General features: G+C 37.7%; 1 protein-coding gene across 1 annotated transcript; it reads left to right on the top strand.

Annotated features, from left to right (window-relative positions):
• The first annotated feature begins 729 nt into the window (after positions 1-729).
• LOC116011923 (protein BOBBER 1) lies at positions 730-4151 on the top strand. The gene is made up of 6 exons (XM_031251357.1): positions 730-1197; positions 2365-2537; positions 2652-2700; positions 2847-3013; positions 3622-3705; positions 3797-4151. The coding sequence occupies exons 1-6, from the start codon at positions 804-806 to the stop codon at positions 3833-3835; spliced, it is 906 nt and encodes a 301-aa protein (XP_031107217.1). The 5' UTR covers positions 730-803; the 3' UTR covers positions 3836-4151.
• The last annotated feature ends 13378 nt before the right edge of the window (positions 4152-17529 follow it).

Here is a 17529-nt window from a genome sequence, read left to right as displayed (position 1 = left end):
ATAGCTATTACCCTTTCCCAGACAATACTCCTGAGAATACCCTTTCCCACCCCTGGTAATAGCTATTACCCTTTCCCAGACAATTCCTGAGAATACCCTTTCCCAGACAATATTCCTGAGAATTCCTGAGAATACCCTTTCCCAGACAATATTCCTGAGAATACCAATGCCAAACAACGGAATAGGTTATTACTGGGAATGCCATTCCCTACCTATTCCAGACAATATTCCTGAGAATACCAATGCCAAACAACGGAATAGGTTATTACTGGGAGTGCTATGCCATTCCCTACCTATTCCGTGAACCAAGAATTCCTGAGAATACCCATGCCAAACAACGGAATAGGTTATTACTGGGAATGCTATGCCATTCCCTACCTATTCCGTGAACCAAGAATTCCAAACAACCCATAAAGGACTGAAGGTAGTGAGAGTAGTAATTATACTACAAATGTTGTGTACCATGAAGTGTGTTGTGTACCTTGCTTTAATCAAAAGTAGTTTCCTATTCTGAATATTGGTTTAATCCAAAGCGTTAATCTCATTCGTGCAACGCACGGGTATAATACTAGTAATAATAAGTATAATAAGAGTGCGTAACGTATAACTGAAAATAAAATTCTGTTATAATTGGAAAAATGATGAGTTGTGATATTTTTAAAACGTTCAGGGAGCATATGTGCAATTCTAACGGCTTGTGATCTTCTGGAATTCTCAATACTCTTCGTATTTGACACTTTACATACTTCATTAAGTCCTTCAAACTACCCAAAACCCTAGACTCATTTCTTGCTACAGATTCCATGGCTATTCTTTCCGAGTACGAAGAGCCGGAAACTAATACGTCTACTTCTTCAGCTGCCGCAGCGAAGCCGTTTAAGGCCTCTCTTGATCCAGCTAACCCCCTTGGATTTCTCGAGGCGGCGTTGGAGTTCCTGGCGCGCGAGTCTGATTTGTTCAACAGCGATTCGTTGATCAACGATGTGAATGCGGTGGTTCGGATGGTCAAGGACAAGGTCGACACCGAGGAGCGAAAGCGGAAGGAGAAAGAGAAGGCGGCGAATGGGAACACTGAGAAGAAGATGAAAGAAACGCCGATCGCCGCCGCCGCCGCACCTGCTGTTCCTGTGAAGGAGGTGGAAGTTGAGGGTGAGAAGACTACCGGAACTACGGAGGATGAAAAGAAAGGACCTCGAGGTATTGATTCTTTACTATTACTTTTTTTTTTTTTTTTAAATTTTATTAAATATATATAAACGTGTCACTTTGTATGAACGCCTTTTGCACCATTGTTGTATTTGCAAGCATGGATGTGCCTCTTTGTATATCAGATCTTTAGCGCACCAGGGTTATCCCTAACTTCGTTAATATATGGTTTGAATAATGCAATGCCATCTGTGCCGCGTGGTTTGTGCATTGCATAGAAGAAAACAAACTTTGCTGTGTGTTTAGTGAAGTGTATATCTGCTTGTGTTTGTGGTGTTTTTATGGATCATAGTTTTATAATGGAAGTTTCATTATATTGTGTCCTAGATTAAATGGAGATGTAGGAACAAAGAGAATGAAATTATTAGGTGGGACTATATGGATTGGCCCAGTGGTTAGAGGGTGAGCATGAGATGAATAGATAGCTTTAGAGTCTCAAGTTTAATTATGGAGGTGGGATTAATTGATTTAATACGATTTTCTGGACTGGGGGCACACATTGTGGCACCCCAGGTATGGTTAGGATAGGTGAATCCATGTGTTCCTGCCACCCCAGGTATGATTGATTCTCATCCCTTTGTCTGTAAAAATGAAAATGGAACTAGAAGGATAGAGAGTTAGCTGCTATGCAAGTTCTGATGTGTAGTTTTAAGTGAATGAAGATTACTAATCGGTTATGATTAATTGCTGATGTATGATGAATTTGCGTTTGTGTAATTGCTGGAGAGATTGTTTTATACTTTCTATTAAATAAAAGGTCAAATGGATACTGCAATACTGCATCCATGATTATCTCCTATAAATGCATTGCTGTTTCCAGAATTCTCTAGTGGGGAAGCCTTAATGCTTGAATGCTAAAATTTGACTGTTAATGTAAGTCTGAAATATGTTTTGATGTCAAGATATCACCTATCAAAAGATTTAGTGCACTTTAGGTTCATTGACTATAATAGTATCTCCACTTTTAGTCACATCAATTATGAATTTGGTCTTTTGACTTTGGTCACTGCTTCAATGAGTTATCTTGTTTTATAAATGTTGGTTGTTTCTCTGGTTGTATTTCAACTTTTCAACCCTCAAATGCATTGTTCTCCTGTCCTTAACTGAAGTTGTATACTAATACCTTCCTGTTATGCTTTCCATTTGATATGTCTACAGCTCCTAACAAAGGAAATGGCCTTGATATGGATAATTACTCTTGGGTTCAAAGCCTTCAGGAGGTCACTATCACTATTCCTGTACCTCCTGGAACAAAGGCTAGGTTTATTGAATGTGATATAAAAAAGAACCATCTTAAAGTTGGACTTAAGGGTCAGCCACCAGTAATTGATGCAAGTAATCCAACTGTTTTCAGTTATTACAGTTGTGCCCTTGAAACTAATTGTTTGGTTAAGTTCAACAAATTCTGCTTTGCAGTTTTAATATTTGTTCACTTTTATTTACAGGCTGAACTCTACAAGCCTGTCAAGGTTGATGATAGCTTCTGGAGCCTGGGTAAGTCTTGGCAATAGTGGGCATAACTACTTGAAATGTGTAAAATTTTTGTCAACTATTTTAAATCCTAACACTATACTATAGTTGTGTGCCTTCTTCTAAATCATATGGTGACAACTCATTGCATATTGCTCATGTTTTTGCAGAGGACCAAAAATCCATCTCTTTGCTCCTAACCAAGAGTGATCAAATGGAATGGTGGAAATTTTTGGTGAAGGGTGAGCCTGAAATTGATACCCAGAAGGTAGAACCAGAAAACAGTAAACTATCAGATCTAGACCCTGAGACAAGGTCAACAGTGGAAAAAATGATGGTAAGATTTTCAATTCTCATCTGTCCTGTTCTATTGTTCTTGCACATAATACATTTAATTTGCTAAATCAAACACATGGAGTTTCTGCTATGTAAAGGTCTCTGATGGGACCAGAGCTAGGTCATAAGGGTTAGACATTTGCACACAGGAGAAATGCACATACAATATGTTTCATTTGCTAAATCAAACTCATGAAGTTTGTGCTATACAAGCAAGTAAATGTCTCTGATGGATCCAGAGCTAGGTCATAAGGGATAGAGTGGGAAGATGTGATTTGAATAAATGTACCTATTGGTAAAGTAGTTTTTTTTTTTTTTTTTTTTTTTTNATAAACTTATTGTTGGGTTAACTAATTCACATTTACACAATTTAAATAAAATGTGTTTTTTTTAGTATAAACTTATAAATAAATTATAATGCCACACCTGGGAGTGAATATTATGTAGTTTTCTAATTGAATATACTTAAGTTGATTATCTTACATTCTTTATAATTTAGGAGTATGCTGATTAATTGCCTATGCTTTGAATTGTTTTGTGATTCCTTTGTTGCTTGATTAGTTAACTAGGAACTTGGTTTTTTTAATGTATGAAATTGCTTTTGTTCAGTTTGATCAGCGACAGAAATCCATGGGTCTCCCTTCAAGTGACGAAATGCAGAAACAAGATATCCTGAAGAAATTCATGGCTGAGGTGGGAACATAACACTTTTATATAATATTTATTTGTGGTAGAGGGTGCTCAACTGGAATTTATTGACCTTGGTTTACTCTGAACCTTGCAGCACCCAGAAATGGACTTTTCCAAGGCCAAGTTTAGCTGAGTGCAAGTGTGCTTATGTTGGTTATGGTGGTGGTGCCTAGCAGTATTCACCAGCGGGGAGAATATAGATCATGTTTTTTTTTTTTTTTTTTTTTGGCTAAAACCATTTTCCTTCACTGTGGATATGTTTTTTTTTTTTCTTTGAGTTCCTTAGTGCATATGCTCAATTTGTTTGTTGAAATTTCATCCGGTGGGAATTTTGAACTGCTGATATGTTTAGCGGAATATATTGCATGACAAGGTAATACTCAATTTGTGGAGCCTGACATCTTCATCTTTAACTGGGTTTTGTGCCCTGATGTTTACATTTCAGTGAAGTGTTGGGACCAAAACTTGCAATTGATCTTTAATTGTGATGTATATTTTTGTTTTGAATGTATGGTCGATAGTTGCTTCTCCGGTGCAAAAGCTCCGGAGGAATCTACGGCTATTTGGGTAAACAAAGTCACAACACGTGACCGGTGTTATTTTCACACTTACCTCTCCCTAAAAAGTAGAATGAGCTTGACATACATACTTGTCAGTTCAATTTCTGTGGAGGTGTGTGCTTACTCCTGTTGCCACTTTCATAACAACTCTCAGCTTCTTTACCATCTGCCACGGAGTACTATTTACAAAAAGTAAGAAATTTTTCAAATGTTGAAACTTAGGTTTGGTCTTGTTTGTTGTGAGTTATTGTGATTTACATTCTCACAACGTGATGAGCTTTTGAGATTGGAAGATGAGAATTGAGCTTTTTGAGATTGGAAGATGAGAATTAACCTTTTATTTTAGAAGCAAGACATTTTTAGTTGCAATATTTTAGTATTTCCATATAATGTGTGTGTGTGTAATGTATAGAGGAGAGGAAGAGAGTGTTAATTAAATAAAGGTAGCGATTTTTATAAAATAATAGGGGTAAAATGAGAAATTAAAAGATTTAATTTTCAAATGTTATATTGTATCAGAACTGGTAACTCATTGGTAGCTACCTATTACCTAACGTCAAGAAATACAATTTTTTAAAATGAAAAATTGTGAAATAAAAGTGTTCCCATTTGGAAAATAGATGGTATCGTTTGGAAAATGGTGGGTCTGTTATTTTTGGCGTTTTGACAAAAATTATGTTTGGTAATTCAGTGATTTGGACTAGTGATTTGAAGCAAACTGCTGAAAATGCAAATGTTGCATAACAGCGCCTGCATTCAACGTTTATAGCAGCGGTGGGAAGGATTTTCTTTCCCCAAACGCCATATATATATGTTTTTTTTTGGCTCCTTATGCTTGCCTTTATGTTTTTCTTTAATAAATAATTTTTAAATTTCTTGTATTAAATAATAATGATAATAATAATAATAATAATAATAAACCATTTTACATGATCACTAATCTAAACAGTTAATTTTATCAAATACTTTTTTATAAATTTATTGGTCAAACTTGCTAAGACAATTCGCAATTCACTAACCATTGTGCCGAACAAGGCGTGGATAATCATCGATGAGGCAGACAAGGCCTAGATAATCATCGATGAGGCAGCCAAATGGGAACTCTCGAGAAATCTGAATTCTATGAACAGAACATACCAAATATTGAAAATGAGTTAAGAGATTATTTACTGTATTTGATTAGTACATAGCAACAACGTTGCCCTAGGAGTGGTCCAACAGCTTCTGAAGTGAAATGAAAAGGAATTAGAATTTGTCTGAGCATTAAAATGATAAATAATAAGAATAAAAGACCGGCATAGCCCGTAAGTCTTGTTCTAAATTATTGGTCTTTTTTTTAAAAATATAATAAACTTAATGTCTTGTACTGTACTCACTTCACTTGGACAAGGATTTGAGAAGCACAAGCATTCACCACACACATCCCAAGTAGTCTGTCTTTTCTTGCCATCTTTGTACTATGGACCAGGATTTACAGGACATTATAGACCATGTGCATATGCGTGTCTTATGTTATGAGTTTTTATGTTTTGTATTATGAAATTTTATACTTTAAAAGTATGAATTCTGTACTTGAAACACGTTAGTAATTGTGTCTTATGTTTTGAAATTTTGCACCTATGAACACAAGTTATGTACTTAAATCAAATTTTAAAAATAAGTAAATATATAATATGTGTATGTGCCTTGTATTGTGATTTTTTGTGTTTTGTGTTATGAAATTCTGTATCTTACGAATATGAATTCTGTACTTTGTCTTTTTGATGTAGGGTCATTAATAGTATATGGAACCTGGTCCATTGCCCTTTTCTTAGTGGTCCTAATACAACACTGTCACTTATGCTATGATTCTCAAAAATGTTACATACAATTTTAAGTGGGAATTTCATCCAAATAAATTAATCGACTCAAATCTGATTAGGGTTTGTATTATTGAATGTCTCAGCTGTACAATATTACCTGTGACAACTATATACAAACTACAGAAGTATAGCAGGAATAGAAGTGACTAACAATAGAGTCCTAACATGACTAACAATAGGAGTCCCCCTAACACTCCCCGCAAGCTCAGGGAGGCGCAGCGACCTGAAGCTTGTCACGAAGAAAGGCAAAACGAGGAGCCGCCAAAGGATTCGTGAAAATATCTGCCAACTGATCCTTAGTAGATATGAAATTAACCTGAAGTTCACCTGCAGCCACCTTGTCACGAACAAAATGATAATCGATCTCAATGTGCTTCGTGCGAGCATGGAACACAGGATTGACACACATATACGTGGCACCCAGATTATCACACCATAATCTTGGTGGAGAGGCCGGAGGCACACCAAGTTTGCGAAGTAAAGATACAACCCAGGTAACCTCAGCACAAACATCCGCAATGGCCTTGTATTCTGCTTCGGTAGACGATCGAGCCACAGTACGCTGTTTCTTGCACACCCAGGACACAAGATTGGACCCGAAGAATACAACAAAACCACTTGTAGACTTCCTATCCAGAGGACAGCCAGCCCAGTCCGAGTCACAATAAGCATGAATAACCGAATGAGAAGACTTACGCAGTAGCAAACCCATATGAGTAGTTCCCTTCACATACCGAAGAACTCTCTTAAGTTGTGCCCAATGATCCACTGATGGAGTGTGCATATGCTGACACAATTGATTAACTGCAAACGATAAATCCGGACGAGTGACAGTAAGATACTGCAAAGCACCAGCAACGCTCCTGTACCTCGTGGGATCTGCATACGGCTCAGAGGACACACTAGAAGAACGAGACACAGGAATAGGAGTTGCCAAAGGCTTGCAGTCAGACATACCTGCCCGCTTGAGAATATCAAGCATATACCGCTTTTGAGAGAGCAACAGTCCCCCATCAGTAGCCACGGTCTCAATACCCAGAAAGAAAGATGGACTGCCAAGATCTCGGATCTTAAACGCCACAGAGAGTTTGGAGATCAGACACCAAATCAGAACTACTCCCCATAACAAGGATATCATCAACATAAACAAGCAAATAGACACGCAAGTCCCCTTGAGAGTAAATAAACAGAGACACATCTGTCTTAGAGGCCCGAAAACCAACAGACAGTAGAAAAGTATGCAAACGCGTGAACCACGCACGCGGAGCCTGTTTAAGACCATACAAGGATCTCTGCAGCAAACACACCTGGCCCGGAAAGTCAGAATCGGCATAACCAGGCGGTTGAGCCATATACACAGTCTTAGCCAAAGTCCCGTTCAAGAACACGTTGTGCACATCAAGCTGACGCACAGCCCAACCAAACGAGAGAGCCAAAGAAAAAAGCAAGCGAACTGTAGTAGGTTTAACAACAGGACTAAACGTATCAAAGAAATCCTGACTTGCAACCTGATTGAAGCCTTTCGCCACAAGTTTTGGCCTTATGCCGATCAATTGAACCATCCGCCTTTCGCTTGGTACGAAAGACCCATTTACAGCCCACAACATTCATACCCTGCTTGAAAGGAACTAGCTTCCAAGTCTGATTCTGCAACAGTGCATTGAACTCAGCATCCATGGCCTCACGCCATTCAGGAAACCGAACAGCCTGAGTATAACAGGTAGGCTCTGAAGGACACAACTCAGCAGACAAGGCAACCAGCACTGCACCCTCCTTCTGAGCCCGATTCCGTGTTATGGGACCAGGACCTGACGGGAGGCCGTAGCTCGATGACCCTGAGATGGCACCACCACCGGCTGACAGACAGGAGTAGGAAACACTACCGAATCAGGAGGAGTAGGAGGCAACCGGGCAACACCTCATGGCGGCGACTGAGGACTCACATCGGGCTGCACAACTGTCTGAGTAGCAAAAGGAAACACATGCTCATCGAAACGAACATGCCTACAGATGAAAATCTTGTTAGTGTTTAAGTCCATACATCGATACCCCCGAAAAGAATCAGGATAACCAAGAAAAACACAGGGAGCAGACCGTAAACTCATCTTATGGCGATTATATGGGCGAAGATGTGGAAAACACAAACAACCGAAGACACGCAAAAAGGAATAAGAGGGTGGCAACCGATATAAGACAGTGTGTGGACTTTTATTGGCTAAAACAGGAGTTGGCATATGATTAATAAGATAAACCGCACACTCAAAAGCATAATCCCAGAACCGAGAAGGAACAAAAGAATGAGCTAGCAAGGTAAGGCCTGTCTCAACAATATGACGGTGCTTACGCTCAACACGACCGTTTTGCTCGTGAGTGTAAGCACATGATTGTCTGTGAAAAATACCTAGACGAAGAAACTCAGAGTGCAACTTTTTATATTCAGCCCCAAGGTCAGACTGAACAGACTTAATTCGACAACCAAAAGAGCGCTCAACCAATGCACGAAATTGAGCAAAAATAGCATATAAATCTGACTTTAAACGCATAGGATAAAACCAAGTAAAGCGAGTAAAATCATCGACAAAAATTACGAAATACCGATATCCATTAACAGAAGTAACCGGGGCAGGGCCCCAAATATCACTGTAAACCAAATCTAAGACATGAGTACTAGAAGAACGAACACTAGAAAGAGGGAAACACACAGATTTCCCCATTTGACAAGCAGTACAAATAGAATCTAAACTACTAGACGAACTAACTAAGTAAGACTTCAAGATATGACTCTAAGCACGATGATGAGGATGACCAAGACGCCTATGCCACACAGAAGACGACGCCCGAGCCGAAATGAAAGCAGATGGAGAAGAGATCGACAAGGAATATAAACCACCCGAACTGTTACCCCGTAGGAGGACCGCTTTGGTGCGGATATCCTTCACAACAAAATAAGTGGGGTAAAACTCAAAAAACACATAATTCTCAGAAGCCAAAGAACCCGAGTCAGAGGAGTCCTGATATACCATATGAGCCTGAGACCCATCAGAATAGTGACGGTAACACGTCACCGCAGAATGCCCGGGTAAATCACAAATTTGACATCGTAAATCCCATTAAACGTTGGCCGTGGAGAAACGGAACCAACTGAGCTCTCCAAAAAAGGAAATTACGAGAGGTTAGCTTGATGCTAACGTAATGGTGAGCCGAAGAGAGGGTGTTCGGCGTCGGCATGGGAGACGCAGCACCATCAGACACCGTCCGCTCCGAAGAAACGGCCGTAGACGCGGCATCAGCCATCGGGAATTACCTGGCGATTGATACCAGATTAGGGTTTGTATTATTGAATGTCTCAGCTGTACAATATTACCTGTGACAACTATATACAAACTACATAAGTATAACAGGAATAGAAGTGACTAACAATAGAGTCCTAACATGACTAGCAATAGGAGTCCTAACAAATCTATTTACAACTCAAATAATGTTTTTAAAAAAAAAAAAAAAAGCCAAATCCCACTTTTAGTCATTGACCATTGGGTGGGGTGGGAAGTATACTCCTCACCCCGGTCCCTGCAACCCCACCCCGCTCACATCCCCGTCTCTATCGAGGAATAGAAACTTCTATATGTAGAACAAATCCATTGTGGGACAAAGGCAAAGCCTTCCTAACTTCATTTTTCCCAACTCAAACATGTTTATTTTGAAAATCAATTTTCATTCTTCAATTATCCATTTTGAATGCATTATATATATTGAATTAAAGTTCTTATTTAGGAAAATTTGAATTCCCTTTGACCCAATCCAAATTGAAAGTACACTCCACTCAAAATTATGTCTACAAATGGTCATTTTACATGTAAAAAATAGTTAACTTTCCAACGTCTCCCCATCTTCGTCCCCACTAGGAATTTTTGAGGAAAGGGAATTCTTGCCCGTGATAAATTATATAGTCCAACTAGTAGCTAGTTTAGTATACTTTTGATTATTTATGTAAAAAAATTTAAATATTAAATTCTTAATTAACTACCAACTTCAAATATTAGTCTAGTATTACGTCTTTAATTTTTCATAACTTTATCAATAAATAAATGAACACACACACACACACACACTTTAAATTAATGTACTAGGGACGGGAGGGGATATCGTCCCCATCCCCATTCATATTCCCGATGGATTGGGGACTGAAGAGAAATTTATTATCACATTTAGTCATAATCTTTTAGTTTTTACTTCATTACATTATTGACTTTTATATATTGGCATGCAACAACTAATCATCCATTTAAAATTTTATCATTTTACTATTTAATAAAAATGGTTAACATGTAATTTTATCATTCAAGCATCTTGTCCCAGCCAACATGTAATTTATCTCACTTTCTTGTAAATTATTTTAATTGAGTGATGAAATGTTAGCCATATTTATTAAATGGTGGAATAACAAAATTTTAAAAGGATGATTAATTGTGGCAAACAAATGAAAGTTATAATCATGGACTAATATGGTAAAATTAAAAGAATGAGATTTATAAATATACCAATGCTACAATAGTCAGGGAGTAAATGCAAAATTTTCTCTAACAAATCATATTACTTTGATTTTAATTTAATATTTAAAAAAAATAGTTGACACAACTTAGTATATATTTCTACACTGTATGTGCATCAAATAATCTCTCTTAATATTTTTATGAAATTGAAATTAAACATTTTTATTTAGTTTCTATTTTCCCTTTTAAACTAACTTCAAACTAGGCTAATATCAAAATCAAAATTGAACCCTCAAAAAATTATATACAATTACTTATTTTGTGTAATTACTTATTTTGTGTACTACTGACTCTGTTACAATGTAGTATCTATCCATAACTCCATACATATTTTTCAGCCTATTGAAGCACAAAGAATCAATGCCCCCACTACTCCACTAGGTAGTTCAAACATGTGACCTTGCATTTGAGAGAGCCACAATTATGCAGCTTAGCCACTGTAAACACGAAAAATTTGAATTGTATATATTCAAAATTCAAAGTATCGGTTACAAGGAAGTAGTATATATCAAACGAAAAAGGGGTACAATCTCTGTGTAGAGGTCCTCTAATTCTCTACTAGAAGTATACATATTGGAAGTGTGTCGAATTTGGAGTATTGCCGAATTGGACGTGTGCCGAGTTCAGAGTATGCTGAACTAGAAGTATGCTGAGTTCAGAGTATGCTGAACTCGAAGTGTGCCGAGTTCGGAGTATGCCGAGTTGGACGTATGCCGAGTTCAGAGTATGCTGAACTGGAAGTATGCCGAGTTCAGAGTATTCTGAACTGGAAGTATGCTGAGTTCAGAGTATGCTGAATTGGAATTGCGTCGAGTTCGGAGTATGCCGAGTTCAGAGTATGCTGAACTGGAAGTATGCCGGGTTAAACGTATGCTGAGTTCAAAGTACGTTGAACTTGACTTATGCCGAGTTCAGAGTATGTTGAACTGGAAGTATGATGCATTCCTCGGCGCAGATATATTGCGAGTGTGTTTCTTGGCGCAGATATACCGCGGGCGTGTTCCTCAGCGCAGATATACTGCAGGCAAATTCCTCGGCGCATATATACTGCAGGTGTATTCCTCGGGGTTGATATACTGCGATCGAGATGCAGATCTTCAAAGCTTCAAAGTCTTCAAGGGGTGATTCAAGATGTCAAATGAGGGCTCTATTTATAGTGGAAAATGTAACCACTATCCCTCAACAAACTCCCTAAACATTTATCTAACTTAATTAATTAATTAATTAAGAAAATGAACCTTGCCAAAATCAAGTCCAGGTTCAAGATTACATCATCTAATTGAAATACAAATTAAATTATAATTATCAAATTCAAATAAATTATATTTAAATTTATAATTATAATTAAATTCAAATATGAATTGAGATTGGACCAATTAATTAATTAACTCAATAACCCAAAATCAAGTTTAATTGGGCTAATTAAATCAATTTAATTATCATGGTCCAATAATTAATTCAATAATTAATCCCAAAATTAGGCCCAATAATGATTTAGTAGACCCATTTTTCGGCTTCAAATTTTCTGTGTCTACAAATTACCCCATCGAGACTTGCTTGAACACGCTACTTGAATGCATATATTACTTGAAAATATGTAGTGCAAGGAAGTCTTGACATCATATGAAGTAGTTTATCCTCGTAGTAAGGAGACTCAAATGATATGAAGCAGTTTATCCTCGTACTAAGGAGATTGAAGTGATATGAAGTGGTTTTGACTCATGTTGAGGAGATTTGAAACATATGAGGAAGTTTTGACTCGTGCCAGGGAGCCTTGAAGAATATGAGACAACAATTTAGTTTAGATAGATAGTTTAAGCTCGTATCTAGAAGCATCATTAACTCAATGGTGCTTTAAAAACATCCATTGGGAGGGCTAGCTCCTAGACCATTTAATGGGTCTTCATCATATGTAGTGGTATAATATGATGAGGCACATTTATATCCATCGTATGACTTGATATGAGGAATCTACATCTTCATCCCTTGGTTAGTTGGAGTGTAGAATTGCTTTGGCATGTAATCCGCCAATATAATTGGCATCTGTGCCTTCCCATGATAGTTACAAGTCTTCCCATCAATAGGGTTTTTCAGCGCATTTCTCTTGACCCACTTTTTCATAACTTGCTTAGGTGGTCGTGTTGTATCACAAACTCTTTGTTTTGCATGCTTAACATCAAGACAAGTACCATGTTTAGGCTTGGCATCATAAGACTTAATGTTAAGAGGGAATGAAGACTTATGTTGTGTCGTATGTCCTTTCCCCTTGTTCTTCTCAATTAGTGAAGTAGATTTGTTGCACGAGACGGAAACTTGATTAGCACTTGCTGTGGCATCTGCAAGTTCAATCCTCCCATCCCGAGTTAACTCCATCACTTTATCCTTAAAGACAAAGCAGTTTTCAATTGGATGTTCGACAAGTCTATGGTACTTGTAGTAACTCGGATCATCCACCATTGATGCCTTGTGTGGTCGCTGCATTTCTGGAAAATCAACGAGATCGTGCTTTAACAACTCATCAAACATATGTGAGACATCAGAATCCAAGAATGAATATTGCTTGTTTTGTCTTTCCCTTTGAGAAACTCTTCTACTACTTCGCGATGATCTAGAAATATCGCTAAACCCACCAGCAGTTTCATCGAATATCCTGGTTGGTTGAGTATTCACATGCATATAATCTATGTTTTCGTATTTCTTAAAGGGTTTGCCCTCATTTTCAACATCATAATTCCTGCCCCATTGTAGAAACTTTGGATGGGTATGTTTTGTCTACCATTAGCTGCTATGTTTAACTCCATATCATGGGCGCGACTAGATAACTCCTCGAAGGTCTTAGGCTTGTGTCCTTGGAGGATGTAGGAGAGCTCGAAGTGCATGCCTTTGATGCACATTTCAATTGCGGAGCTCTGTGATATCTTTTCCTTGCAATTCAAGTAGAACTCCCTCAATCTTTCAATGTAAGCAACCGCACGCTCACCCTTTCTTTGGTGGATGTTGGTGAGTTCTAAAAAGCTGACAGTCCTCCTTGTGCTATAGAAGCGGGTCAAGAACTCACGCTCCATATCATGCCAAGTATCAATGCAGCCGGGCTCCAAGTCGGTGTACCAATTGAATGTAGTTCCCTTTAAAGAGCGGACGAACTGCTTGACAAGAAGATCTCCATATGTCTCAACGTCGTTGCATGTTTCCACGAAGTGTTCAATGTGTTGTATTGGATTGCCTTTCCCATCGAATTGTTGAAATGTGGGAGGTTGATAGCCATCGGGCATTTTCAAATCATCTATCCTTTGGGTGTAAGGCTTAGCGTGAGTGTATGAGGGTTGTCCAATATCGAGCTTGCCTTTGATAGCTCCCATGATGAACTCCTTAATCCGATCTACTGGTATCATGCCCCTGGTGACCGGAATGCTCATGCTCCGAAATGCTCCGAAGCTGGTATGTGCGAAGTTGATTCCTCGTGTACTATAGTTCGCCCAATGCAAGTTGGTGAGTGTGAGGCGTCTTCTCCTCGAACCTCGGGTTGTTTCTCAGTAGTCCGATTAGTTCCGCTAATCCTTGTGCTCTCAACCTTTTCAGCTAATTCGTTGATTTTCTTTTCTTGATTTTGAAGGAGGGTGGTCATCCCTTCAAGAGTCTTAGTGATGATCGCAAGCTGGTATTCTACAGATGTCGCGCTTGTTGTCATAACTGGCATGATAGTATAGACATGCGTCCATTCAGGAGTAGCCTTCCATAATGGATTTGGCGGAGATGCGGGGGAAGTACTCCCGCTACTAGCATTCCCTTGCATAGAGGTTGGACTACCACCATCGGTAACTCCCTTGGGAGAGGGTGCACTTCCAGCATAAGCAGTGGCCTTTGAGGCGGTAGAGGCATTGTTGAGCCTTTGAACCACTCTTTGAGCCATGGAATGAGGTTTAGGCAGTTGAACCCCCAAGCTCTTTGCGCGGTTCCTGGTCAACGGGCCTTGCGATTTCTGAGTAGCACCGGAGCTAGCTAGAGGCGCAGACTTGGAATTGGTAGCTTGGGCATAAGTCCTCCTGAACATGGGGTTGTGTGATGCCATTGGATGAGCTGGTAGAGGTAGCATGTATAGGTAGTTTAGTAGTAGAGAGATGAGAGGCAAAGCGATCCCACTACGCGTGCCAAAATATGTAAACGCGAAAAACTTGAATTATATATATTCAAAATTCAAAGTATCGGTTACAAGGAAGTAGTATGTATGAAACGAAAAGGGGTACAATCTCTATGTATAAGTCATTTGATTCTCTACTAGAAGTATGCCTATTGGAAGTGTGCCGAATTCGGAGTATTGCCGAATTGGACGTATGCCAAGTTCAGAGTATGCTGAACTAGAAGTATGCTGAATTCAGAGTATGCTGAACTGGAAGTGTGCCGAGTTTGGAGTATGCCGAGTTCAGAGTACGCTGAACTGGAAGTATGCCGAGTTTAGAGTATGCTGAATTGGAAGTGTGTCGAGTTCGGAGTATGCCGAGTTGGACGTATGCCGAGTTCAGAATATGCTGAACTTGAACTATGCCGAGTTCAAAGTATATTGAACATGACTTATGCCGAGTTCAGAGTATGCTGAACTGGAAGTATGACGCATTCCTCGGCGCAGATATATTGCGGGTGTGTTCCTCGGCGCAGATATACTACGGGCGAGATTTAGATCTTCAAAGCTTCAAAGTCTTCAAGGGGTGATTCAAGATGTAAAATGAGGGCTCTATTTATAGTGAAAAATGTAACCACTATCCCTCAACAAACTCCCTAAACATTATCTGACTTAATTAATTAATTAATTAAGAAAATGAACTTTGCCAAAGTCAAGTCCAGGTTCGAGATTACATCATCTAATTCAAATTCAAATTAAATTATAATTATCAAATTCAAATAAATTATATTTAAATTTATAATTATAATTAAATTCAAATATGAATTGAGATTATACCAATTAATTAATTAACTCAATAACTCAAAATAAAGTTTAATTGGGCTAATTAAATCAACTTAATTATCATGGTCCAATAATTAATTCAATAATGAATCCTGAAATTAGGCTCAATAATGATTTAGTAGACCCATTTTTCAGCTTCGAATTTTCTGTGTCTACAACCACAGGCAAATTATTGCATGGACCATGGTCCACACAGCTGTGTGGACCAAAAATAAAAAGTACATTATTTTTGTACTGTAGGTACATTATTTGACAGTATATATCAAATAATATACCTTCAGTACAAAAATAATGTACCCTAAAATAATGTACCTATAATATAAAAATAATATAATTTCAGTACAAAAATAATGTACTTTTTATTTTTGGTCCACACAGTTGTGTGGACCATGGTCCATGCAATAATGATTGACAGCCACAAGGTATTTGGCATATTCAATTATATATTTTAATTTGTTTTTCTTTATTTTTGTACCGAGTTTGTACTGAAATTCCTAATGTCGGTTTGTTGATCTCCTAACATTAGTTTCGATTTAATGTAATTGCTCGATTTTTTGTTTATATTGTTGTAACTTTGAGCTTTCATTTATTTATTTTGGGTCAATCGCAACCACAATCTAAGAATTAGTTAGGTAAGCCTCGTCTTATATCCTAGCTGCCTTGAATGTTATTGAAATTTTAAGACTATTTTTTTTTTAAAAATTTTCCTAATGTTTTATGTGTATATATATGGTTTTTTTTTTCTTCTAAGGTATGATCATTGTCAATATAAATTGAACTTAATACACTTATATAAGTATAGAGTTAATACCCAATATAGTCCTCAACTATAGTGGTTTTACTTAATTTAGTCCTAAATGTTGTGCTCAATTTACTCCCCGACTTTGATGGTTTTACCCAATTTAGTCCTTTGTTAACAATTCTGTTAGTGGAATGTTAGAAATAGGGTTCTAATGACAATTTTTCATCGTTCATCCCATTTGGGATGATTCATTCTTTTTCCCTTTATTAAGATTCACGGAGAAATGTTAATCTTCGTACCCAAATATTTATTTGCTTTGTATTTATTTATTGAGTTAATGCCCAATATAGTCATCGACTATAGTGGTTTTACTCAATTTAATCCTAAATGACTTTTTGTGTTCAATTTAGTCCTCGACTTTGATGGTTTTACCGAATTTAGTCATTTGTTAAAAATTCTGTTAGTTGACTATTAGAAATATGGTCTTAATGGTAATTTCTCATCCTTCATCCCATTTGAGATGATTCGTTCTTCTTCCCCTTATTAAGATCCACGCAGAAATATAAATTTTCGTACCAAATAAACTTCAACCCTTAATAAATAAATATAGAGCAAATAAATATTTAGGTACGAAGATTTACATTTCTCCGTGAATCTTATTAAGGGGAAGAAGAATGGATCATTCCAAATGGGATCGATGGAGGATGAGAAATTACCATTAGGATCTTATTTCTAATCGTCCACTAACAGAATTTTTAACAAATGACTAAATTGGATAAAACCATCAAAGTCGATGACTAAATTAAGTAGAAAAAATCATTTAGGACTAAATTGAGTAAAATCACTATACTCGAGACTATATTAGACAGTAACTCTATTAGTATATATGGTTACATCAAGTACTGTCAATGTTACTATCAACAACCAATAATATTCAAAATAATCAAACATACCGACAAAACTATATGAAATATAATGTGACACATGATCAATACAATATATATATAGTATAAAGCAAGTTGCCAAAAAAAGATATCAAAGGAAAGAAGAAAAATGGGCATAATTTCATGTCACGACATCTTATCTCGAGTATGGTTCCCACACCACACTCCAAATATGTTCCAAAGCGACCCCCCCCCCCCCCCCCCCCCCC

The sequence above is a fragment of the Ipomoea triloba genome, chromosome 3 (genome assembly GCF_003576645.1).
Source record: "Ipomoea triloba cultivar NCNSP0323 chromosome 3, ASM357664v1".
Lineage (NCBI taxonomy): Eukaryota > Viridiplantae > Streptophyta > Magnoliopsida > Solanales > Convolvulaceae > Ipomoea > Ipomoea triloba.
The sequence above is the reverse complement of the archived record's forward strand: the minus strand, read 5'-3'. Positions and strand labels throughout refer to the sequence as shown.